We start from the raw sequence: 26,206 nt of genomic DNA on the forward strand, positions 1-26,206 counted from the left end.
ACTTTTTAGGTAAGCAATTGTGTTCAGCAAAAATGCGACTGTTTCTTCTCGGAACCAGGCTTACAGAGTATTTGCCTTATGTCTTAGTGTTGTCAATAGTCCCTAGTGAATGGATATGAAGACTATTGGTTCACCCACAAAAAGCTGCTCCCACTCTGCGTAAGCCAGTGCTACACTTTAAGATGGTTTCACACTGAAATATTAATGAACTGCACAGTATTAAAATACTATTCACATGAATTATAAAATATTATAAAATTTATTTTGCTTCGTTTTACAAGATGCACTTATAAAACTTGTACACAATATGATTTTTAACAGAAGAAAAATGTATGTCCTTTCCTTCATAAATAATAATTTCAACAGAATCACTATCAAATTGCATTTCAGATTTCTGTACAAATCAATTTATAATTGGAGGGTTGAGACATTTGTAAGCATAATTACTTTAATTTAAGCTTTGCTTTAACGTTTGTTTTCAGACATGTCTCCCAATAACTGAATCACTTTGCTTAGAATTCAAACCAGTACAAAACTTAGCTCTTTAACTAAGGTGTATGTACACACTCACATTACTTATTATACAGAATGCATAAAGTTCTTCTATAAGAATGCCACCTACATGAATCTTCCTCCAGTCTTACCACCAAGAATAATCCAAATACAACTTGGTTTAAAGAATAAACTCACTAAGATTTCTGAAAAGAAAAAGTAGAGGTGTTTCCCGCAGCAACAAATCACATCCTAGCCATCATTTTCTAGAATGAACTAGACAGATGAAAGCTGACATTTAATTGGCTGATATGGGCAATACATCCTCTTTTCATTTTTAGAAGTTTTATTAACTCTACCCTGTAGTGTTGAACATTTTTGAGCTGTAAATGTGACAGATCTATTGCACAGACTCTAGGCAAAGTTATCCCAGCAGATTTCTTTTCTTGGTTTAGTTTTCAACAGGATATATAGAGGGATGGCTGCTTCCCTCAAAAAGGAAGCGTACTGCATGGAATCTTCTAAGGGTATACATACAAAGGGGCCATTTTCTTGGCTGATTTAACAGGCACCATTTTTTATGTAGTCCTAAATTGCACCTGGCAGTCATGGTGGAGGCAAGGTCTAGTTCTCTAGTGATTTCACAGAGATACAGGATATTTTTTGCCGTATGTCTATCACTAGTTCTTATCCAATCAGTAGTCTACAGCATCATGATTAATGTGGTTTGGCAAAAAAATGGCCGCCTCCATTGTATATCAGTGACAGTTAGAACTCAACACGGCATGAGCTAATTCTGACAAGATAATGTTATCCATTTTATTTTTATTTGTTACTGCTGGCTAAAGATAAGCCTGTCTATGTGGCATAGCCCCAAAGTGACAGGTCACCCACTGTCAACAAAACATTTCCTTATAAAAATATTTTACATTTAGAGTGCAATAAAAGAAGCCCAGTGTTGCATAAAAATATATCACGTCAAGGACTCACAGGAATATACTGTTATTCTGTTGTAATGCAGTATATCTTTTGAATGGTCTCACTGTCCTACAGATGTGTATTCTTACATCTTTGCTCCATGCACTACAAGTCGCGTTACACATAACACGTGATTGCTGTGTGACTCGGTAGCACTAAGCGCCTTTTTTTTCTTTTTTTTTCTGCAAAGTAATGTAATAGGACGCACAAGCAGCTTCTGCTGACTAAAAGGATATGCAGCATGCTTATATTGTGTGTGCGACTGCATTTGCATACAAAATGCTATGCTACACTGTAACATGGAAAACACTGTAACGAGGCATTTTGGATGCAGATAGAGCTGTAATTACACACAGAATATAGGCATGCTGCATATTATATTACTCAGAGGCAGCTTGTGCGTCCTATTACTTTGCATCTAACACGCATATTTGCGGGGGGGAAAATTGCAAAACAGACGCTCAGTGATCCAGAGTCCTGCCACGGCATGGCGCGACTCTAAGGGCTGTTTAGCGTGACTGCGGCAAGGGTGTAACAGGACACATCTGTAGATCTGGACATTTCTAAAATATATTAGTAGGAACTGCTTTACTGTAGAACATATCTATTGCAAGTTTTTAATACACTGAAATAGATTAGTGGATATTTACTACAATAAATGTGGAGATGAATATTATATATAGAATGTTTCATTTTGCAAGTGCAGGTTAGGCAAATATTAGATATTACTGTATGGTAAAACACAATTCACACGGATCGCTATGGGTTAACTGCTACAAGTAATCTTGTTTGGTGTTACTGCCAAACTACAAAATCTGGAAGTCTACATTCCCAGTCATATGCAAAACTGGACACAAATCCAGTTATTACAGATTCAGGTCAACTGGGACATCATGACTGTACTGCTCTTCTCCAATTCAAATTAAGTTCTTTGCTGACTGAGAACCATTCTTCTTTGGCCACTAACTTGCAAGAAAAAATTGACGTAAGCATTTATCATGTCCGAGTAAATGTGTGTTTTTTTGTTTGTTTTATATAAATTCAACCGCTATACATTATTACACCATGCATTCTTCTGAAGGAACAACAGGATAATGGTGGAGAACCTATGGCACATAGATATGGGTGATTCAGAGCATGTCAAGAAATATAAAAGTGGACAAGTAAACAAGATACTGTACATCAGACAGTGGGCCAGTAACCCATGACACTACATCAACAAGCCCCCCCTTTTTTACTTCTTTATGTTAAAGAGTACTGACAGAGTGGGAATTTTGTGGGCATTCATGAAAATATAGTGTAGAAATTATCTGGGAATCAGTGGCATCACTGAGGCGGTTCATGATTAGTACTCAGGAGGCAGTGTCTTCTTGGAAAGGTCTCTTAAATGTTGTTCAGCCTACATAATGACTTCCACAGTGTGTAGGTAACTAATATATCTTTATTGCATGTATAATCCATGTATTAAGCCCTGCTGGTTAACTCACTTTACTGTTTAATATTTGGAGCCCTTATTTCTACCTTGTAGTTTACTACTGAAATGTTCTGGGGGGGTTTTTGTTTTTTGTATCTCTCGTGCAGTTCAGCGTTTAGAAAGATGGTAGTTAAATGTTCTTTGCATGCAGCACAATATATTACAACAATATGACATTTTATTAGTACATTATGAAAAAAAAGCAACTTTAGTAAAGGGCATTGGATTACCTGGCACATGTAGAAATAAAACAGATTGTACATGTTAGACCAGCCCAGTCTGTTTCAATCGCAACTGGTTCACATCACTTTACAAGTTTATAGGAGATATGCTCCAGGCAAGTGACATTTGTTGATTTACTAGTACCTGTTAAAATACATTTGTTTTGTTTTAATTCTGGAAAATTACTATATAAATATTTAAGAACATAATTTTACTTTAAGGCTTCTAAAATACAAACATAACCTTACCAGGTGAATAAATTAGAGGTGTGAAATATAACTGTATGACACACGGTTGAAGCGTTTTGGAAGGAAACAATTTATACCCAGTATCTTGTGGTTCTGTTTATATGACATTTTAAGGCATTTGATCTAGGCCTAAGCTAGCTAACCTGTATACTGGCAATGACTGATGAGGAAGTTTTTTACCCCAAGACTGCTCATTATTTTCTAAACTAAAATCAAGGATCCCGAGAGAAAATCATGTACAAAGATCCACGTTGCAAAGCACAGTTCTTCCCGTTCACTCACTTTTCTAGGCTTGCAAGCGCCAGCCAAATATTCCAGGAAACGTTCCCAACGCCTCCAGGCTGCACCCGTCAAATCCACAGCACACTGCCTTTCAAAAAAGGGAATAGACTTTGCCTGTAGAAATAATTTAAAGAAAAATAAAAAAATAAATATCCAGGTGCCAAAGCTTAGCGAAGTCTTTCCCGTGTTTTCCCCACGTTCTCTAGAAGACTTCAGTCAATTCGATTGCCACAGATGGTGAAGCGGTCAATGTCCAGCAGATCCTTGTTAGCGGACTTGTTTTTAAGATCTGCGTTGTCCTGTGTAATGTCTTTCTCCTCCCCATCTGGAGTGGTCAGGAACTTGTCGGGATTACTTTCCACAAGCAGTGGGGCAGTGGAGTTCTGACGCTTGGGCTGGCTGGTGACGGAAGCGCTGACAGGGGCGTCTGCAGGAGGTCCTGACATTAAAGACATGGTGGTTACTCACAGTGTAATTAGAACCAACGGTAATATAATAGCAATGCTTTTGAGGCTTACCTCTTACCTTCACGCACTTAAGGCAATATAATAATCAATAGAATGCAGCTGGAGGTGCAGCTCCTGCACATCGTTACTGACCCTCTGCCGTACATATTCAGACGAGGGAGGTCCTCGTTAATGACAGAGGCTGTCCTTCCTCCCCCTGCCGTCGCTGCCTGTCCCGTCTGCATCGGCAAGTGTGTATGCACTTGCCGATGGCTTCCCCTGCCGGGTCCTCGCCGCCATCAATATCGGTGTCGGCGGGGATCGTATAATGTGTACTGGGCTTACATGGTTGTCATTTGCTCCTATAAATTACCAGATGTTTGTTCCCACCAGAGAGATTGGACAGATAAATCTTTAGGAGCGTACCCATATGTAAAAATCTGCAACCTGTACACACCAAGGATCAGGCATAGTAAAATAACATACTATTCCAAAACTAAAGCCCCCATATTATTACGTGGACTATTTTACATTAAAAATGAGTTCAGTATATTTTGTCGATAGTTTGAATGTCGACATTCGTCATGTAACATGTCAACACTAGTGAGGTGTTGATATGCTAACAACGTTGACAACTGGTAGTGCTGCGTTATGTGCCCTAACCCGGTGGCTATGGCTAATGTTGCAATGTTGGCAGTATGTCCTTTTCCCTAACCCGTAATCTAATGTCGGCAGTTTGCAGTATGTTGGCATTGCGCTTGTTGATTTCTTTCAGATATAGACACGGTAGTGGTCTACATTTTAATTTTTTACATTATGAAAGTCAACATTGTGACCCCATCTCTAAAAAAGGGATCGGTATGAAATACCTCCAATCAAAATTCCGACAGCAATTGACAGACGGTCAAAATCCCTAAGTGGACAAAATACCGACAGGTCAAAATACCGACATGCGTTTTTCATTGTTTTTTTGTGTGTATGTCGACATGGACACCATATAAAAGTGTACCGCTGCGCTCGCCATGCTTCGGGCACGGTGCCTCGCTGCGCTCGGCACACTATTATATTCCCCCTCCAGGTCCACTGGGATGGTAAAGTATGAACAAGTCGGTTTCAATGAAAAACTCATGTCGGGATTTTGACCTTGTCGGGATTTTGACCTTGTCGGGATTTTGATTGACTGCATCCCCTAAAAAAATACCTGCTTATTATAACCAGCAGAACCCATATAAATAGCCAAGTTCCCTACACCAGCACAGCACATTATACTGCAGTGCCAATGTTATACTACCACATTACACAGGCAAGCAACTACACAAGCAACACATAGCACCAGCAGTGCAAATCTCATACTATCACAGGCCCCTTATTACATTAGTAGAACATACCACATTATACTAGCAGAGCTGATTTTATACAGTCACAGGCACGTTATTACACAAACAGAACTTCTCACATTATACCAGCAGTGCCAACTAACTAACTAAGGAACATTATTACACCAACAGAACATATCACATTATACCAGCAGTGCCTACTATCCCAGGCACGTTATTACACCAATAGAACTTCTCACATTATACCAGCAGTGCCAACTATCCCAGGCACGTTATTACACCAACAGAACATATTACATTATACCAGCAGTGCCAACTATTACAGGCATCTTATTACACCGGGTGGTCTTCAGTATGCCGAATGTCGGGATCCCGGCGCACAGTATACCGGCGCCAGAATCCCGACACCCGGCATACCGACAGATATTCTCCCTCGTCGGGGTCAACGACCCCCCTGGAGGGAGAATAAATAGCGCCACCGTGCCCGCAGCGTGGCGAGCACAGCGAGGAGCCCGCAAGGGGCTCCTTTGCGCTCACCACGCTGTTGGTATGCCGGCGGTCGGGCTCCCGGCATACCATACTACACCCATTACACCAACAGAACATACCATATTAGAGACTAGCAATGCTAATATTATAACAGGCTACACAGGCATTGAATGATACTAACCGTGACTACTTTATTCTACACATTCTTACAAAGATGTTGGTTGTGAAACAAAGAGTACATGTCACACAACAATATGAAAGCTGGGTGATAAGGTACTATACCAACCAACACAAAAGTTAGAGAGTGAACAACAAAGCGCATTCTCCAGGGACTATGTTTCAGTCACCATGGAAAAAGATACTTGCCCATACCCAACTCATGTGGACTAGGTCCTGGTGAGCACCTATTTCTCCGGCAGGATCCACAGGATAACAATGGGATATGATGAAGTGACAGCGGATTTGCACCTATCGGTCAAAACTTGCCGGCCTCCCAGCATGCAACTGGCCCGTCCATATATCCCCGCCTCCTGGCTCAGGCAAACCAGTGTTTTGTTTGGTGCGGCAGGAGCCAGACCATGGTCAGAGGGCTGTTGGTTTTAGCAGCCCTAAGCTTTTTTATTTTATTTTTATTGTCTTACTATTTTTTCTGAGCAATCTTTCTAAACAGAGTCTTATACATACCTTGGAAAGAGTTGCTCCAACAACTCTCCGCCGGGTCGCGACAATACTTACCCACGAGTACAGTGCTGTTTCAGCGGGTGTCTGTGTCGGATATACTAGCAGGTCCAGCAGACGTTACCAGGCTGTGGCTGTAGCACGGGGAGAAGGTAAGGCATCGGTTCTGCTTAGAAGGGGAATACGGACACAGCCGCACTGTTTTGGGAGGAGACTACCAAACAGTCGCTGACGCGGCTGCCACCTCGGGTGCACCAGTCCTAGGCCTTAGGGATCATAAGCTTCAGGAATAGTATGAGGCCGCGATCCCTAGGGTTGATGTCAGCAGTGGGGAGTCAGACGCTCTCCTGGTCGCCCCTCCCCCCAGGTTCATGACCAGTTTCCCGCCATGAACGGTTTCCCGCTTCCGATTCAGACGCTGTACACAAAGGGGACCCAGTCACAGCATAGGCGGCTGTGTTCACTGAGCGTCTGTATTCACTATAGGTTCGGGCAGTGATAGTGTACACTAGTAGCGTCTGGATCCACTCAGCGTTCGCTAACGTATTGATCGGTCCTGGAAGTGAGGAGAGTCTCCCAGTATCCCACTCTACTGAGTACGGGTAATACAGCACTAAGTTTCTATCTACCTTTTTGAGTATGAATAGTTAGATAAGTGCCTATTGCATATGAGTCTGTATACATTTACTGTTGTTTCTTTCGCAATGCGTCTGAATACGGTAGATCTGTTTAAACATGATTCAGTAATATGTTCTCCTACATACTTGAAATGTAGTTGTAGTTGATGATGTGCTCATATTGCTTATTATACTAATGTATAACATGTGACTGACTGCTAGTGTGCTTGCTGACTTTACTATAATCTGTCAGTTTTGTTTTATTCCGATCCTCAATGCTGGTGTATGGGTAGGGTCGAATTGTATGTCACTTTAAAAAACTTAAAGTTATTACAGTCACAAATTGTGTAGTGCACTGTGGAAGTGTTGATTATTTATCATGTCTAAGAGCGGCAAAGGTGAGGATGATGCACTCACAGCAACACCAACACTTATATCATGTTTGTCTTGCAAAGCTGTGTTATCCGCTCAGGATCTGGTTCAGGATGGTTTGTGTGCAAATTGTTTTAGCTTTCACCAGGGGTTCTTGAAAAATACAAGGCAGTTTCAGGTACAGGTTGATCCACCTTGGGTTTGTTTTCACAAACATTATCCAGTGTAGCTTAACGGATAATTCCTCCAACTCCTGTACTGGGGATAGGTTACGTGATTAACCCTTACATGCAGCTTCCCGCTTGTGGTGTATCACTTCCAGCAGCAGCCTCTCAATAGAAACCGGCTGATAAGCCGGTGGTAAGTAAATCTTCATCCTCACAGGCTACACATGGTTCAGATGAGGATTCATCGGAGGATGAAAGCGCAATTAATTCTACTTCGACATACAAAGAGGAGGAGGAAGGTCTCAGCTCAATGGATGTAGCAGAGTTAATTAAAGCAATGAAAGTCATTCTATCCTTAGAGGATTCAGCAGAGCCTGTGTTTAAACATCCCAAAACAGTTAAGACTGAGTTTCCAGGGTCAGATCAGTTGACGGAAATCATGGAAGAGGCTTGGGCTACGCCTAATAAGAAGTTTAGAATTCCTAAGAAATGGAATTCCAATTATCCTCTTCCAGCTGGGGATTGTTTAAAAAGGCAGGTGGCTCCTAAAGTAGACACGCATGTGATTCGGTTAGTGCGAAAATCTACATTACCTTTGCCTTCAACATCAAATGATGTCACAGATAGGAGTGGATGGTTTTCTAAAAAACATTTTTTCCCCCATCTGGGGGGCAGTCGTAAGGCCAGCCATGGCTTCAGCTTGGATGGCAAAGGCAGTGGCTACCTGGACTGATGCATTGGAAGGGGATTTTTCAATAGCATCTAGAGAGCAAAAATCCCATATAGCACATATAAAACAGGCTGCAATGTTCTTGGAAAAAGCAGCATTGGATATGGGCACTATTGCCTCCAGGGCATCAGCTTCAACAATAGCTGCTCGCAGAGCAGTTTGGCTACGTACGTGGAAAGCTGATTCAGAATCTAAAAGAAGATTTTGGAATCTTTGCCCTTTTCTGGAGATATTCTTTTCGGTAAATAATTGACAGATATTTTGGAGTCAGAAGCAGACTCCAAGAAGGTCAAGTTTCCTTCCACATACAACTTCAAACCTAAAGTTCCGGCCTTTCTGTCTCAAGGAAAAGCTAAAAGGTAAAAGTGATAGTAGACAGTCCCAATACAAAAAGTCTGGTAAGCCTAAAAAGCATTTGGCTACCAGAGGACCGGTTGGTAAAACGGATAATAAGCCATCAGCCTGATGGTGCGGGCCTCCACCTTGGGGACCCCAGGATGGGGGGCCGACTTCTTCCGTTTGCCCAGATCTGGCAGCAGTCTACAACAGATGCATGGGTGCAGGAAGCGGTATCTCTAGGTTATGCTTTTGCCTTCAAAAAGTACCCTCCTCAAAGGTTTTTTTGTACCAGCCCGTCTCGGGTAGAGACGAAGGCTAGGGCTTTGCAAGAGGCAGTTCAGATATTGCTTCAGTCAGGAGTAGTCATTCCAGTTCCTCCTGCACAACGAGGACAGGGTTTTTACTTCAACCTGTTTTTAGTTCAGAAGCCAAATGAGTCATTTCGGTCCATTCTCAATCTCAAAGTGCTGAACAAATACATCTGGGTACCTTGGTTTCACATGGAGGCTTTACCTTCCATCATTTTGGCCATGGAGCCAGGGGATTATATTATCCCTGGATATACAGCATGCTTACCTACATGTTCCTATAGCACTGTCCCATCAGTGCTATCTCAGGTTCGCTATTATCCAAAAGCATTTTCAGTTCCAGGCCCTACCTTTTGGGTTAGCCACAGCCCCCAGAGTATTTACCAAGATTATGGTGGTAATGACAGCTTATCTCCGAAAGCAGGGGATAAGAATTTTTCCATACCTCGACGATCTGTTAATCCTGACACAGTCACAGGAATTACTCCTATGTCATCTGCAACAGACAATCACGTGCCTGCAGAAGCACCGGTGGCTCATAAATTGGGCAAAATCGTCTCTGGTTCCGTCACAGTGGATGACTCACTTGGAGGCCGTACTGGATTCAAGTCTTCAGAGAGTAATGTTACCTCTGTACAAGATATCCAAGGTTCAGTCAAGGATTCAGGAATTGCTACACAGTCAAAAGGTATCCATTCACGCAGCAATGCATGTGATGGGTTTGATGGTGTCAACATTCGACATGGTGGAGTATGCACAATTCCACTCGAGTTCTCTGCAGCGTCTGATTCTTGCCAAATGGAATGGGTTGCATCAGACGATAAATACCACAGACTATGGTTCTTACGATAGAAGTAAGAAGGTCATTAGCCTGGTGGCTACAGACATCCCACCTGGACATGGGGAGACCCTTTTGGATATCAGAATGGGAAATTCTGACGACAGATGCCAGACTCCAGGGCTGGGGAGCAGTGTCAGGAAGTTAGTATTTCCAGGGGCAATGGACCAAGGAAGAAGGTTGCCTGCCAATAAATATATTGGAACTTCGGGCCATATACATGGCACTGAATCAGGCAAAGGACATTCTTCAGGGAAAACTGGTCCAGATCTGCTCAGACAATGCGACAGCAGTAGCGTACCTCAACCATTAGGGACGAACTCAAAGCCGAAAAGTGATGAAGGAGGTAAGTCACATACTAAAGTGGGCAGAACTTCATCTTTCAGCCTTGTCTGCAGTGTTCGTTCCGGGAGTCCTAAACTGGGAAGTAGACTCTCTCAGTCAACACGCCATTCAGGCAAGCGAATGGGCTCTACACCCAGAGGTCTTCCAGACTCTAGTAGTCTGAACAAAGTGCTCGCATATGGGTCAAGAACAAAGGATCCCAGAGTGATCTTTGTGGATTCCCTGTCAGTGAGATGGGACTTTCATCTGGCTTATGCGTTTCCTCCAATCACCCTATTACCAAGGGTGGTGAGAAAGATAAAGCAAGGGAAAAGTGCAGTGATACTAATAGCTCCGGCCTGGCCCAGAAGGCATTGGTACACAGATCTGTAGAGAATGTTGATTGATGCTCCACTTCTGTTACCTCAATTCCCTCCACTTTATTCTAATTGTAATTTTATTGTATATTATTTTTAATTTTTATTAAATGTCATGTATATTGATACAAGCCTAATTGTTGTTTATTAGCAAAACAGTCAGCACTGGTAAATCTCCCCTTTTTTCTTTCTATTGAATTTTATTACTTGGGGAATCTTGACCACCCCAATACCAGCAGCTGTTGATAGCGCACCCGTCTACATTTTTTCTTCAGGAATGGATAAAGGTTTGAAGGTGGCTTCCTTGAGAGTGCAAGTGTCAGCATTGACTGTATGGTTCCAAAGGAAAATTGCCAACTTACAGGACGTGCGTACTTTTTTCCAGGGAATGCTGCGCATTCAACCTCCTTTTGTTCCTCATATAGTGCCTTGGGACTTAAGTCTAATCCTCAAAGCCCTTCAAGTTGCCCCATTTGAACCACTTCATAAAGTGGATCTTAAATGGTTGACAGGTAAAGTTCTTTCTACTGGCTATGGCGTCAGCTAGAAGAGTATCAGATTTAGGGGCTTTATCATGTCGTTCCCCATTTCTGATTTTGTATCCAGATAAAGCAGTTCTAAGAACTAGATCTGGGTATCTTCCTAAGGTGGTGTCTAAATTCCACCTTAATGAAGAAATTGTAGTCCCGGCTTTCCAGGTACCAGGCCTTTCTGCAGGAGATGCATCGCTGGACGTGGTCTGTGCATTAAGGATCTACGTGGATCGTACCAGTGCCATCAGAAAAGACAGATTCTCTCTTCATTCTCTACGGATTTTACAAGAGAGGATGGCCTGCTGATAAGCAGACACTGGCAAGATGGCTTCGGATGACGATTTCAGAAGCATATTCTCTAGATGATCTCCCTATTTTGGCTAATGTCTCTGCTCACTCTACTCGTAAGGTAGGTCCATCATGGGCAGCACAACGTGGTGTTTCAGCAGAACAGATATGTAAGGCAGCCACATGGTCTTCCATTAACACATTCATTGGACATTATGCCATGGATACCTTTGTCACTCATGACGCTGAATTCGGGCAAAGGATTCTCCTGTCCAATCAGGAGCGTCCTCACCACTAAATTGCTTTGGGAAATCCCACTGTTATCCTGTGGATAACCTGTGGACTCTACCGGAGGAATATACGTTATGGTAAGAACTTACCGTTGATAACGGTATATCTCCTAAGTCCACAGGGATCCCAACCTGACTCACATGATTTGAAGATCCTTTTACTCACTAACCTCTTCCTTCTTGTACGGAAGGGTGTGCATGTGTGTTCTTATCGCCTGATTAGGGCTATCTATGATGCTCCTGCCTTGAGCTTTGGAATAAAACGGATTTGCCTGAGCCAGGGATATATGGACGGGCACGTTGCATGCTGGGAGGCCGGAAAGCTTTGACAGATTGGTGCAAATCCGCTGTCGCTTCATCATATCCCATTGTTATCCTGTGGACTTAGGAAAAATACCGTTATCAACGGTAAGTTCTTACCATAACGTATATATTCTTTCAAAATGGATGCACCCCCCACCATGATGGCATGGTATAAAATATAGCAAACCTCTAACCTATCTTTGCATTGTTACCTGACAAATAATACACTTTAACATCTGAATCAGTGATCATTATTGAGAGAAAAGTGTAACCACACATCACTATTGCAGTATAGGGAACATGTCTCTTTGGCACCAGAACACAGATTAACAATGCATATAAACTCTACTGCCACATACGGCCCTATTCCATGATATGTACTGAAGCCCACAGCACGCAGCCAATTAGATTCTGGAATTGTTACAAAGCAGGTTCATCACTGAAAGCAAATGCCTCGCAGATACAGCCTGAATTTGTGCAGTTTTGTGCAAGTTCAGGCTGACATAAAAGTGTGTCTGTTGCTGTGCCAACTCACACTTGCCATGTATTCGCTGGTAATTGGATAGACACCTTACAATTCTCCTCACAGACAGACACAAGTCTCTGCTTAGGTGCATATTATAAGGGTAAGGCACAAGAAGGACCTGTAAAGTAAGATGTGCCTGTACAAGCTGTGATTCTGATTGGTTACAAGTCGCTACATGTATGGGTCAGGATCTACTAGATGTTAGGTCAAATAATGACAGCATCTGATTGGTTATACAGCCATCATACACCCACCAATAATGCCCAGCCAGAGTCTGTGCATGAACCAAATGGCCAGCTCTTTCTGATCAGGTTAAATACAAACATACATAGTGTACATAATAAATTAAATTATGACTTAAATATATTCCAAAATGTCACTCAGAAAAATACAGAGCTGCAACTTCTACAAACACTGAAGTGAAAACCAAACAAAGACTGGTGGGCCTGGGGCAAGGAGGCCTCACCCTGTTTTGCTTTGGATTTGCTCGGGGCTTTCTTCGGCGTTTTTCCTGGCGCACTGGTGGCGGGGGGCTGAAACAGCTTCTCTTCCATCTTGGCCTCCTTCACATACTGACAGGACTTCCCAAGCAATATAATGCTGTTAAGTACCTTGAGAGTTATCAGTCTGTGTAAAGATAAAAGCAGAGAGGTTTAAGCAGGGACAATGCAATAAGAGCTGGGTCTATTTATTAAAGAACAGTGTACATCATCAGTTACCATGTCATCACAGTACAGGCCTCATCAGTACATAGTGTAATAAGATGGACAGAATCTGTTTCTGAGGGAACTTAAATGAAGAGAGACAATGTGGGCCTTGTCCATCAGTTACTGACAGGGTAAATATTATACAGCATGTCTAATATCTATAGTGATAACCAGAAAGTACTGTACAGGGCAGGGGGTGAGAGAGATGGACATGTGATCTGAATGAGGGTGAAAGCATACACCACAATTATATGCATATAATAAAATGTCGTATCATATGATAATTGCAAGAAACATTAATTCACAGCAAAACTTTTGGGATTTAAGGATTTCATTTTTCTGTGGAAATGTAAATTTGGAAGAAGAAAGAAGAAAGCATTCACACTAATAGGCACTCAGATCTGAAGCAATATCTCTTATTAAAAAAAAAAAACCTGTCCATTATGGAAATTAAATCTTTATTATGTTAATATATCAAATATAATGGGATGTCTTAATAAAGCAGCTGCAAAACAGCTATTGGCACTCCAACGTATCTATTCTATGTTCAAACAGTGATCAAATGTTAAATTCAGAACTGTACCTTGTTCTAACGCTATGATAAATGACTGCGGTAACGAGGTCTGTTAATATAGGTTATGCGTGGTTATTAAAGCTGTAAGAGGCGCAACAACGAAAGCCTCCGACAACGGACTGTGTGGCAGGCGTCTGAAGGTTGCTAGGCAACAACTCTACCATGTAACCGAATTAAACTTCGGAGACAAGTAACCCCTGTGTAAAATATCTTTCAGAATTCTAAACCGCATAGAAGAATATGATGCATTTCCCATAGAATGCATGTCACTGTGCTGGAAGCAGTCTGTAAAACGGTACATATCCTAGGAGAAAGGTGCAAGTGTTGTGCCCGTAGAATTTACGTACAAAAATAACAGTGTCGCTACAATGTAAAAGTGATTGCCCATCCAATGATCTCTTGCTAGAAGCTTCTCAACATTGTCCAACTCAATATGAACGGTGATGGAGGGACCAATAGCAGAACAGAGAGTAATGACCTCCTACCCAATGCCATAACAAACATATTGGCAATGTCTATTACAAAATCTTTTACTTTTGGATAAATATAGTACCTTGAAAACAATCTAATGTCATATATTAAAGTGACCAAGTGTAGTTATATAGTGGGCCAAACCTATATTCAGCCTATAGAGCAGTGGAGGACAGTAAGTGGTCCTCCAATTGCTGTGGGACTATACATCTCAGCACGCACTGCCACAGTTATGCTATCAGAACATGCTGAGATATGTAGTTCAACAGCAGCTGGAGATTTGCTTGTTTATTGCCCAGCATTACTTAGAGACATAATTTAGGCATAGGACACTTTCTACTTGTCATTTTTAAAGTTATATTTGACTAGAGTCAGGAGGACCTTTTATAATCCATCTCTTGACATGTATCATGGAATATTTCTGAAGATGTGAGAATACAACACCCTGTACCATTAAGAGAATCTGCATGTTCACAGGAGCTCTCAATATTTCAGAACAGGACTCTGCTCTGCTAATGCACGCCGACTCTCCTGTCTTCAGATTACTTCCTCCCACTCCTATCGCCATAATTTTTCACGTGCTGCTCCCTTACTCTGGAATTCTCTACCTCTCCCACTCAGACTCACCACCTCTCTACAGAACTTCAAGCGGGCTCTTAAGACCCATTTCTTTACCAAACCCAGCCAAATCTCATCCCTCTGTGCCACGCTCAGTCTACCCTATCTGTGTCACCCGTTTGTCTGCTCCTCCCCTTTAGAATGTAAGCTCTCATGAATAGGGCCCTCTTCCCTCATGTGCTTATCCTTTTTCTTATTGCCCAAATCCTGCAGTTTTCAGCCACCTTGTCTCAGTGTCGTCTACCGATGTAGTTATGCTTACATACCTCCCAACATGACCCACTCCAGGAGGGACACAATGCTCTGCTCCCGGACTTCTCTCTTAATTTATGATTGCCGTCACCTGTGTTGAACAGGTTAATCGATAAGAAAGGTGTTTCACCACAGGTGATGGCAATCATAAATTAAGAGGGAAGTCCAGGAGCAGAACATTCTGTCCCTCCTGGAGAGGGTCATGTTGGGATGTATGTGCTTAGTTATCCTCTACTTGTCCTATATTGCCTTCAACTCTAAGTCACTGTTTTCTTGTTTTGATTATGTGCATATGTAATCGGGCGCTGCGGAACCCTTGTGGCGCAAGGAGGAGGAGGAGGAGGAGGAGGAGAAGAAATTCTTGTTAAAAGCAATGGCGATTCGACTGGTGTATACTGACAAGTATAGACTACGGGGCAGATGTATTAAGCCTGGAGTAGTGATAAAGTGGTGATAAGTGGAAAGTGATAACGCACCAGCCAATCAGCTCCAATCTGTTATTTTTCAAACCTGTAATGATTGGCTGGTGCATTATCACCTTCCACTTATCACTGCTTTATCACTTCTCCAGGCTTAATACATCTGCCCATTCATGACTTAAGGACAGACTCATTACGAAAGCAAGGAGGAAGCCACAGACAGAGCTAGATAGTGGAAGGTACAGGATCCTCCAGCAACACAAATAAGTGATACGAGATTCGGGCAGACTGTACTGTTGATTTGTCATCTTTATGAAGATCATACATGCTATTTGTTCTGCTGCAGTTTACAATATAAAAGCAAACGTGATTATCGCCTTTAGACAGCATGCACTGTTCCTGTGTAATGCTGTTTTATAAATGCCCACAAATTTGTCAAACTTTAGTGTCTATTAGGTTACTTAAACTCTGCAGCAAGTGGCACGCCTCTGGGTAATAACATTCGGTGGTAATGTATAACTTGTCAAAGGTGCTCTTTAAAGCCATAAACAAACTGTAAAAACCAAGCGACAGTATCATGGAGAACTTACCCAAAGTAGAAGAGCACAACACAGGCGTATGCCAAGACACCTTGCACCTTAACTGAACTGGTCACCACCCTGATTAACTGTAAGAGAACAGACTGGGTTTAAATATCTGTGGTAAAATCTACAGCAATTCAGGAGACAGATTTAACTTTGAACACAAAAGGCTCTGGGCAAATAACACAGGTCTCTCACACACACACGTCCTTCTCATAGCTTGTCCTGAAAGCAGATCAGTGTCCAAATCAGACATACAGTACATGCAGCTGAATAGGCACTGCACTCAGGGATGTGTCTCTAGTCACATGCGGACGGCAGCTGGAGGTGGCTGCACATTACATCAGCTGTAGCTATGTGTGCCTTATTTCCCATATAATCAATTTCACATGAATAAAGAACTGTAAAAAAAAAAAAAACAACAACCCAAAAAACCTTGCGAAGACTGTGTTCCTTCTTTGGTGACATCTACAGCCTCCTTGATGTACGATGGTGATTCAATAAGGTAAAAAGGCCTCTCACGTACGTAATTTCAATCTAATTTCTCGCCAGGCCAGAGCAGGTAGACCACTGCTACCCCTCGTGGCCATTAGACTGCGCCTCATATCAGTCATACTTTCACAACATAATTTGTAAGATGGTGGGGCTGGCGGAAACATGGGCAAACACTGAGGTGTGAAGTGTGATCAGGTTACTGCTTCTAAAGGGCACATCAGCAGCTTAATTTCATCGCCAACTTGTCGAGCTGTACGATGATAACGTCAAGTCATAGAAACAGGGTTGGGTTTGGTGCATGACCTTTGATAACAGCAGGACAGATGTTCAAGATGAGCACCCGTGGGAGATACTGGATCATACTCCCTACAGCCCTGACATGGCACAGAGTGACTTCACTCTCTGGACCATTGAAGAAGCCCCTGGGTAGAAGGCGATTAGCAACTGATGGTGAAGTTCAGCAAACCGTCATGTCCTGGCTTCAGGCGCTTGATTCTACGGCGAGATAGATGCCTTGGTGTACTGCTGGAACAAATGCTTAGACAAGTATGGGGACTGTGGAAAGGCCATACTACTGATTATACATATATCTACTAGTTGAATAAAGTTACGCAATGAGGTCTTGATACCTTACTTTTTGAACCACCCTCATATTTTAAGTCTCACCTTCCACTGCCTCCCCTCACTCTGATCATACCCCAGCATTGGTAGCTGCACAGAAATACCAGTCACCTTGGCTGCTTTATCATCAACAGCGGATCATCGTTCTGCTTTGCAGTAGCCACACAAACCTTCCTTTACTGCTACGTTTGTTACTGCCTTATGCATCATGTGTTCCACACACCTCATAGACTGTAAGCTCTTGAGGCAAAGCTATCTTAATCTTTCTGTTACAGGTGAATGATTTCTACGTGGTTATGATGCGGTGTGTGATTAAATAATTATACAAACAGGATTAAAGTGCACCATGGGAAACAATAAATTTAGAAAAATATATCATGTGAGACATAGGTATCGTTCTACATGGAAATTTATCATCAACAAATGATGACTGCAGTTATGCACTAATGCATTTGGAGGTCTAGGAAAGTAAAAGCAAGTATGTGGGTTACTGTTGTGGTTAATGGCTTGAAAATAACTTTCTTATACAGAAAGAAACTTTCTTATATTAACAGGCATTTCTGAATACACTGCGCGATATATGGTCAAACGTCCATCAACTTGTTAGACCTTAATGCCAGGATAAGGATGGTTAGAAAAAGCAGCTCAAGTCAAATGTTCTATATAAACCTTTGGAGAACATTGTACATAATTCATTAATCTATTTCACATATCCCTTCAGAATTAAGGAGGATCAAATTAGTCAATAAGTCCACCCCATTATGGGGCTTGTGATGCTTAACTGTGGTCAACTAAGTTTCTGGACTCCATAATTTCACAATACATCATTGTGTATATTCACTTGTTTGTAATTCACACACCTACAGTATTAGGTATTTGGATTATACAGAATAGACTCTAATGGTTGTATGATGCCTAACTATTGTCAAGCATCTAATTATAGAATGGTCTTCACAACATGTCATTGTTATCACTTTAGTACAGATGGTGTAATGGTCAACATTACTGCCTCACAGCACTGAGGTCATGGGTTCTATTCCCACCATAGCCCTAACTATGAGGAGTTTATATATTATCCCCGTTCTTGGGTGGGTTTCCTCCAGGTACTCCAGTTTCCTCCCACAATCCAAAAATTGGATTTTAATACCTACCGGTAAATCCTTTTCTCTTAGGCCGTAGAGGATGCTGGGGACTCCAAAAGGACCATGGGGTATAGACGGGATCCGCAGGAGACATGGGCACACTATAAGACTTTGAATGGGTGTTAACTGTCTCCTCCATCTATGCCCCTCCTCCAGACTCCAGTTAGAGAACTGTGCCCAGGGAGACGGACATTTCGAGGAAATAATTTTTTGTTTAAACACGGTGAGTGTCATACCAGCTCACACCTCGAACATGCCGCAAAACGTGGCATTCTATAGAACACCAGCCGACGGCATGAAGAATATGCAGCAATATGCTGACAAAGCATAACACAACCTGTGTGTAAACACAACCAATAACAGCATAACGCATGCCACGGCATGAATAACGTCAGCAACAGGCCGACTTAAACGCAACACACCATGTGTGTAACCACACCCAATAACGGCAGATACAGTACGCACTGGGACGGGCGCCCAGCATCCTCTACGAACTAAGAGAAAAGGATTTACCGGTAGGTATTAAAATCCTATTTTCTCCTACGTCCTAGAGGATACTGGAGACTCCAAAAGGACCATGGGGTTTATACCAAAGCTCCAGACCGGGCGGGAGAGTGCGGACGACTCTGCAGCACCGATTGAGCAAACATGAGGTCCTCATCAGCCAGGGTATCAAACTTGTAGAACTTAGGAAAAGTGTTTGAACCCGACCCAGTAGCTGCTCGGCAAAATTGAACCGCCGAGACTCCTCGGGCATCCACCCAAGAAGAGCCCACCTTCCTGGCAGAATGGGACTTCACCGACTTCGGTAACGGCAATCCAGCCGTAGAATGAGCATGCCAAATCGTATCACAGATCCAGCGTGCAACAGTCTACTTAGAAGCAGGAACCCCAATTTTGTTGGGAGCATACAGGATAAACAGAGCCTCTGTTTCCCCAATCCTAGCCGTTCTGGCGACATAAATATTCAAAGCTCTGACTACATCAAGAGACTTCGAATCAGCCAAGGCTTCAGTAGCCACAAGCACCACAATAGGTTGGTTCATGTGAAAAGCAGAAACCACTTTTGGCAGAAATTGTTGCAGAATTCTCAATTCCGCTCTATCTACATGGAAGATCAAATAGGGGCTCTTGTGAGACAAAGCCGCTAATTCCGACACTCGCCTTGCGGACGCCAAGGCCAATAGGATGACCACTTTCCAAGTGAGAAATTTTAACCCAACCTTTCATAAAGGTTCCAAGCAGTGTGACATAAGAAACTGCAACACCACGTTAAGGTCCCATGGCGCCACTGGGGGCACAAATGGAGGGTGGATGTGCAGGACTCCTTTCACGAAAGTCTGAACTTCTGAAAGGGTGGCCAATTCTTTCTGAAAGAAAATTGATAAGGCCGAAATCTGCACTTTAATGGAGCCTAACTTTAGGCCCGCATCCACACCTGCTTGTAAAAAATGGAGAAACGACCCAGCTGAAATTCTTCCGTAGGAACCTTCTTGGATTCACACCAAGACACATACTTCCTCCAAATACGGTGGTAAAGCTTCGCCGTTACTCCTTTCCTAGCCTGAAGCAATGTGGGAATGACTTCACTGGACATACCCTTTTGGGCTAGGATATGGCGTTACACTGCCTTGTCGCCAAACGCAGCCGCGGTAAGTCTTGATACACGCCCGGTCCTTGCTGTAACAGGTCCTCTCGTAGAGGAAGAGGCCAGGGATCTTCTATGAGTAAGTCTTGAAGATCTGGATACCAAGCCCTCCTTGACTAGACCGGAACTATGAGGATCGCCTGAACCCTTTGTTCTTCTTATATTTACCACCTTCGGAAAGAGTGAAAGTGGGGGGAACACATAGACCGACTGAAACACCCACCTTCTGCCATTGCCGCTTCGCTCTTCGTTCCGCCCTAGCGGCTTACTTACGCCTACTGCTGTTAAGTCGTCCGACAGAATTAAGACGGGCAGATCGCGAAGAAGATGTTCCGTTGTAAATAGCTCTTAATTCCAGAATGCTTATTGCAGACAAGCCCTCCGGCTTGACCTTTTTCCCTGGAAATCCTTTCCCTTGGAAAGACTGCTCCCCCACCTCGGAGACTTGTATCCGTGGACACCAGGATCTAATCCTGGATCCCGACCCTTCGTCTCTCTAGGAGGTGAGAACTGTGAAGCCACCACAGGAGAGATATCCTGTATCTGGAAACTAGGATTAATTCCCGGTGCATGTGCAGGTGAGACCCGGACCACATGTCCAACTGGTCCCACAAAAACCACTCTGGCATTTGACCTGCTCACCGAATGGCCTCGAAGGCCGCAACCATCTTCTGCATCAACGGAACGTATTGATGGGTTTACACTGTTGCAAATCTGATCAGACTCCGGATCCTCAGATCTCTTATGTGTTGAAGAACTGTCAGAGAGAAACAACAATTTGTACCACTTGTTTCTTGACCTCGCCGTAGTCAGGAGAGCATCGCAGTGCAGAATAATGACGACTCTTATTATTGAAGGAAAACCATCATACTGCCATCACTCCGGTGAAATGGCAATGACAATCCTGAATAGCAAACCCAGGTAAGGTTAATGCGGATGAAACCGCATTTAAACCCTCTTTCTTCTTTACAGGTTGGAGATCCCTGCCCTGAGAGATTCCATCTTGTAGTTCAACTTCTTAAGTAGAAATATTTTAGGGATTGTTCTGACCGAGCTGTCCGGGCTCAGAAGCACGAAAAAGCTTGAATAACAGCCTTTTTTTTTTTTTTTGTGACAGGGACAGCAGGACAATGTCTTGATCCTGATCCAACTCTTGTATGGCGTCGCATACTACCTCCCCGTCCAGAGGAGAATTGGTAAGATCTATTTGAAAAACAGTGAGGGGAATCATCTGGAAACTCCAGTATGTCCCCCTCTGGACTCTATTCCTAACTAACTGGTCCAAGTCCATTCCAGGACCGACTGAAGAGTATTAGACGAGTTCTCACCGGTGTGGGCTCCAGCAAGATAGACCCAGCGACATGCGGTGGATGTGGTAGAAACAGAGGACGATATCTGCTTCTGTTAACTTGAAAAGGCTGCAAACCTCTTACCTTTTCACCTTCCAGTACCTGCAAGGAAAGGGAAAAACGGTTACCAAAAGGGCCAAAATTACTGCATCCTACAAAAAATGCGTCACCAACCGTTGAGGGAACATAGCTCAAGAAGGTAGACTTACCAGTGGTATCTGCCGAGATCAACTTAACAAAGCCATCCCCAAACCAGGTTACACCTTCATAGAAAAGATCCTCCAGTATTTCTCGGAGTCAGCCTCAGCATTCCCTTGGTGAAACCACAATGCCGTAGTCGAGACGGCCATGGAATTGGCCCGCGTGCCCAAGAGTCCCATACCTCTTGTAGTCGCACGGCAGCATGCTGCAATGTTCTAGATAAGACCCAACTGAAGGAATATCCCATCTCTCCCAGTGTAATTATATCGGATGACAAGGTAACCGACCATTTCTAAATACAAACACTCCCCCATGCGTATGTAATGCAAATACAGGTTGAGTATCCCATATCCAAATATTCCGAAATACGGTATATTCCGAAATACGGACTTTTTTGAGGTAGAGTGAGATAGTGAAACCTTTGTTTTTTGATGGCTCAATGTACACAAACTTTGTTTAATACACAAAGTTATTAATAATATTGTATTAAATGACCTTCAGGCAGTGTGTATAAGGTGTATATGAAACATAAATGAATTGTGTGAATGTAGACACACTTTGTTTAATGCACAAAGTTATAAAAAATATTGGCAAAAATTACCTTCAGGCTGTGTGTATAAGGTGTATATGTAACATAAATGCATTCTGTACTTAGATTTAGGTCCCATCACCATGATATCTCATTATGGTATGCAATTATTCCAAAATACGGAAAAATCCCATATCCAAAATACCTCTGGTCCCAAGCATTTTGGATAAGGGAGACTCAACCTGTATCATCAAAGCATATAATTAAAATATCACTTAGCTTCCTGTATACGATCCGTTGTGATAGCGCCCCGTGCAGACCTGGGGTTGACTTTCACTTTATTCTATCCACGGCGGGAAAAGAATAAACACTCGGACTCCTCGTGAGGATTCGAGACCATCTTGTCACGGCTGACCTAGAGCTTCATCAACAGAGCGACCAGCACATGAGAAGAAATAACTTTAATCAGGAAACATTATGGCCGACATAAAACAGTGTTCGTGTCGACAACAGGGAGTTGTAACCTGGCAAAATAAAATTTTTGCGACCCCGATGGGTCCGAGGGAAATATATACATAATTTCACTATCACGCCCCCACAAATACTACCATGTCTGAGCTCAATGCAAACGTACCATACATATATATATATAATAAGAATTTACTTACCGATAATTCTATTTCTCGGAGTCCGTAGTGGATGCTGGGGTTCCTGAAAGGACCATGGGGAATAGCGGCTCCGCAGGAGACAGGGCACAAAAAGTAAAGCTTTACGATCAGGTGGTGTGTACTGGCTCCTCCCCCTATGACCCTCCTCCAAGCCTCAGTTAGGTACTGTGCCCGGACGAGCGTACACAATAAGGAAGGATTTATGAATCCCGGGTAAGACTCATACCAGCCACACCAATCACACCGTACAACCTGTGATCTAAACCCAGTTAACAGTATGATAACAGCGGAGCCTCTGAAAAGATGGCTCACAACAATAATAACCCGATATTTGTAACTATGTACAAGTAATGCAGATAATCCGCACTTGGGATGGGCGCCCAGCATCCACTACGGACTCCGAGAAATAGAATTATCGGTAAGTAAATTCTTATTTTCTCTATCGTCCTAGTGGATGCTGGGGTTCCTGAAAGGACCATGGGGATTATACCAAAGCTCCCAAACGGGCGGGAGAGTGCGGATGACTCTGCAGCACCGAATGAGAGAACTCCAGGTCCTCCTTAGCCAGGGTATCAAATTTGTAGAATTTTACAAACGTGTTCTCCCCCGACCACATAGCCGCTCGGCAGAGTTGTAATGCCGAGACCCCTCGGGCAGCCGCCCAAGAAGAACCCACCTTCCTTGTGGAGTGGGCTTTTACCGATTTTGGCTGTGGCAGGCCTGCCACAGAATGTGCAAGCTGAATCGTACTACAAATCCAGCGAGCAATAGTCTGCTTAGACGCAGGAGCGCCCAACTTGTTGGGAGCATATAGTATAAACAGCGAGTCAGATTTCCTGACTCCAGCTGTCCTTGAAATGTATATTTTTAAAGCTCTGACAACGTCCAACAACTTGGAGTCCTCCAAGTCGCTTGTAGCCGCAGGCACTACAATAGGTTGGTTCAGATGAAATGCTGACACCACCTTAGGGAGAAAATGCGGACGAGTCCGCAGTTCTGCCCTGTCCGAATGGAAAATCAGATATGGGCTTTTGTAAGATAAAGCTGCCAGTTCTGACACTCTCCTGGCCGAAGCCAGGGCTAGTAGCATGGTCACTTTCCATGTGAGATATTTCAAATCCACAGTTTTTAGTGGTTCAAACCAATGAGATTTGAGAAAGTCCAAAACAACATTGAGATCCCACGGTGCCACTGGAGGCACCACAGGGGGCTGTATATGCAGCACTCCCTTAACAAAAGTCTGGACTTCAGGAACTGAAGCCAATTCTTTTTGGAAGAAAATCGACAGGGCCGAATTTTGAACCTTAATAGATCCCAATTTGAGACCCATAGACAATCCTGATTGCAGGAAATGTAGGAATCGACCCAGTTGAAATTCCTCCGTCGAAGCACTCCGATCCTCGCACCACGCAACATATTTTCGCCAAATGCGGTGATAATGTTGCGCGGTTACTTCCTTCTTTGCTTTAATCAAAGTAGGAATGACTTCTTCCGGCATGCCTTTTTCCTTTAGGATCCGGCGTTCAACCGCCATGCCGTCAAACGCAGCCGCGGTAAGTCTTGAAACAGACAGGGACCCTGCTGAAGCAAGTCCCTTCTCAGAGGTAGAGGCCACGGATCTTCCGTGATCATCTCTTGAAGTTCCGGGTACCAAGTCCTTCTTGGCCAATCCGGAACCACTAGTATCGTTCTTACGCCTCTTTGCCGTATAATTCTCAATACTTTTGGTATGAGAGGCAGAGGAGGAAACACATACACCGACTGGTACACCCAAGGCGTTACCAGCGCGTCCACAGCTATTGCCTGCGGATCTCTTGACCTGGCGCAATACCTGTCCAGTTTTTTGTTGAGGCGAGACGCCATCATGTCCACCATTGGTCTTTCCCAACGGGTTACCAGCATGTGGAAAACTTCTGGATGAAGTCCCCACTCTCCCGGGTGAAGGTCGTGTCTGCTGAGGAAGTCTGCTTCCCAGTTGTCCACTCCCGGGATGAACACTGCTGACAGTGCTATCACATGATTCTCTGCCCAGCGAAGAATCCTTGCAGCTTCTGCCATTGCACTCCTGCTTCTTGTGCCGCCCTGTCTGTTCACATGGGCGACTGCCGTGATGTTGTCCGACTGGATCAACACCGGTTTTCCTTGAAGCAGAGGTTCTGCCTGGCTTAGAGCATTGTAGATTGCTCTTAGTTCCAGAATGTTTATGTGAAGAGACGTTTCCAGGCTCGACCACACGCCCTGGAAGTTTCTTCCTTGTGTGACTGCTCCCCAGCCTCTCAGGCTGGCGTCCGTGGTCACCAGGATCCAATCCTGTATGCCGAATCTGCGGCCCTCCAATAGATGAGCACTCTGCAACCACCACAGAAGAGATACCCTTGTCCTTGGAGACAGGGTTATCCGCTGGTGCATCTGAAGATGCGACCCTGACCATTTGTCCAACAGATCCCTCTGGAAAATTCTTGCGTGGAATCTGCCGAATGGAATTGCTTCGTAAGAAGCCACCATTTTTCCCAGGACTCTTGTGCATTGATGTACAGACACCTTTCCTGGTTTTAGGAGGTTCCTGACAAGCTCGGATAACTCCTTGGCTTTTTCCTCCGGGAGAAAAACCTTTTTCTGAACCGTGTCCAGAATCATCCCTAGGAACAGCAGACGTGTTGTCGGAATTAACTGGGATTTTGGAATATTCAGAATCCACCCGTGCTGTTTTAGCACTTCTTGAGACAGTGCTAATCCCATCTCTAGCTGTTCTCTGGACCTTGCCCTTATTAGGAGATCGTCCAAGTATGGGATAATTAATACGCCTTTTCTTCGAAGAAGAATCATCATCTCGGCCATTACCTTGGTAAAGACCCGAGGTGCCGTGGACAATCCGAACGGCAGCGTCTGAAACTGATAGTGACAGTTCTGTACGACGAACCTGAGGTACCCCTGGTGTGAGGGGTAAATTGGAACGTGGAGATACGCATCCTTGATGTCCAAGGATACCATAAAATCCCCTTCTTCCAGGTTCGCTATCACTGCTCTGAGTGACTCCATCTTGAACTTGAACTTCTTTATGTACAGGTTCAAGGATTTCAGATTTAGAATAGGTCTTACCGAGCCATCCGGCTTCGGTACCACAAATAGAGTGGAATAATACCCCTTTCCTTGTTGTAAAAGGGGTACCTTGACTATCACCTGCTGAGAGTACAGCTTGTGAATGGCTTCCAAGACCGTCACCCTGTCGGAGGGGGACGTTGGTAAAGCAGACTTCAGGAAACGGCGAGGTGG

The 26,206-nt window shown here is 43.5% G+C and overlaps 1 protein-coding gene across 1 annotated transcript in view; it reads right to left on the minus strand.

The window, feature by feature from the left end:
• Nucleotides 1-236: 236 nt before the first annotated feature.
• The window catches only part of TAPT1 (transmembrane anterior posterior transformation 1), a 123,594-nt gene continuing 97,624 nt past the window's right edge, over nt 237-26,206 (minus strand). The window contains exons 11-13 of the mRNA XM_063957008.1: nt 16,290-16,366; nt 13,125-13,285; nt 237-4,135 (exon numbers count right to left, since the gene is read on the minus strand). Coding sequence (XP_063813078.1) covers nt 3,909-4,135; nt 13,125-13,285; nt 16,290-16,366 — 465 coding nt within the window. The 3' untranslated portion in view covers nt 237-3,908. The remainder of the gene's footprint in view (nt 4,136-13,124; nt 13,286-16,289; nt 16,367-26,206) is intronic.

This window comes from Pseudophryne corroboree, chromosome 1 (genome assembly GCF_028390025.1).
Source record: "Pseudophryne corroboree isolate aPseCor3 chromosome 1, aPseCor3.hap2, whole genome shotgun sequence".
In the NCBI taxonomy this organism is placed as follows: domain Eukaryota; kingdom Metazoa; phylum Chordata; class Amphibia; order Anura; family Myobatrachidae; genus Pseudophryne; species Pseudophryne corroboree.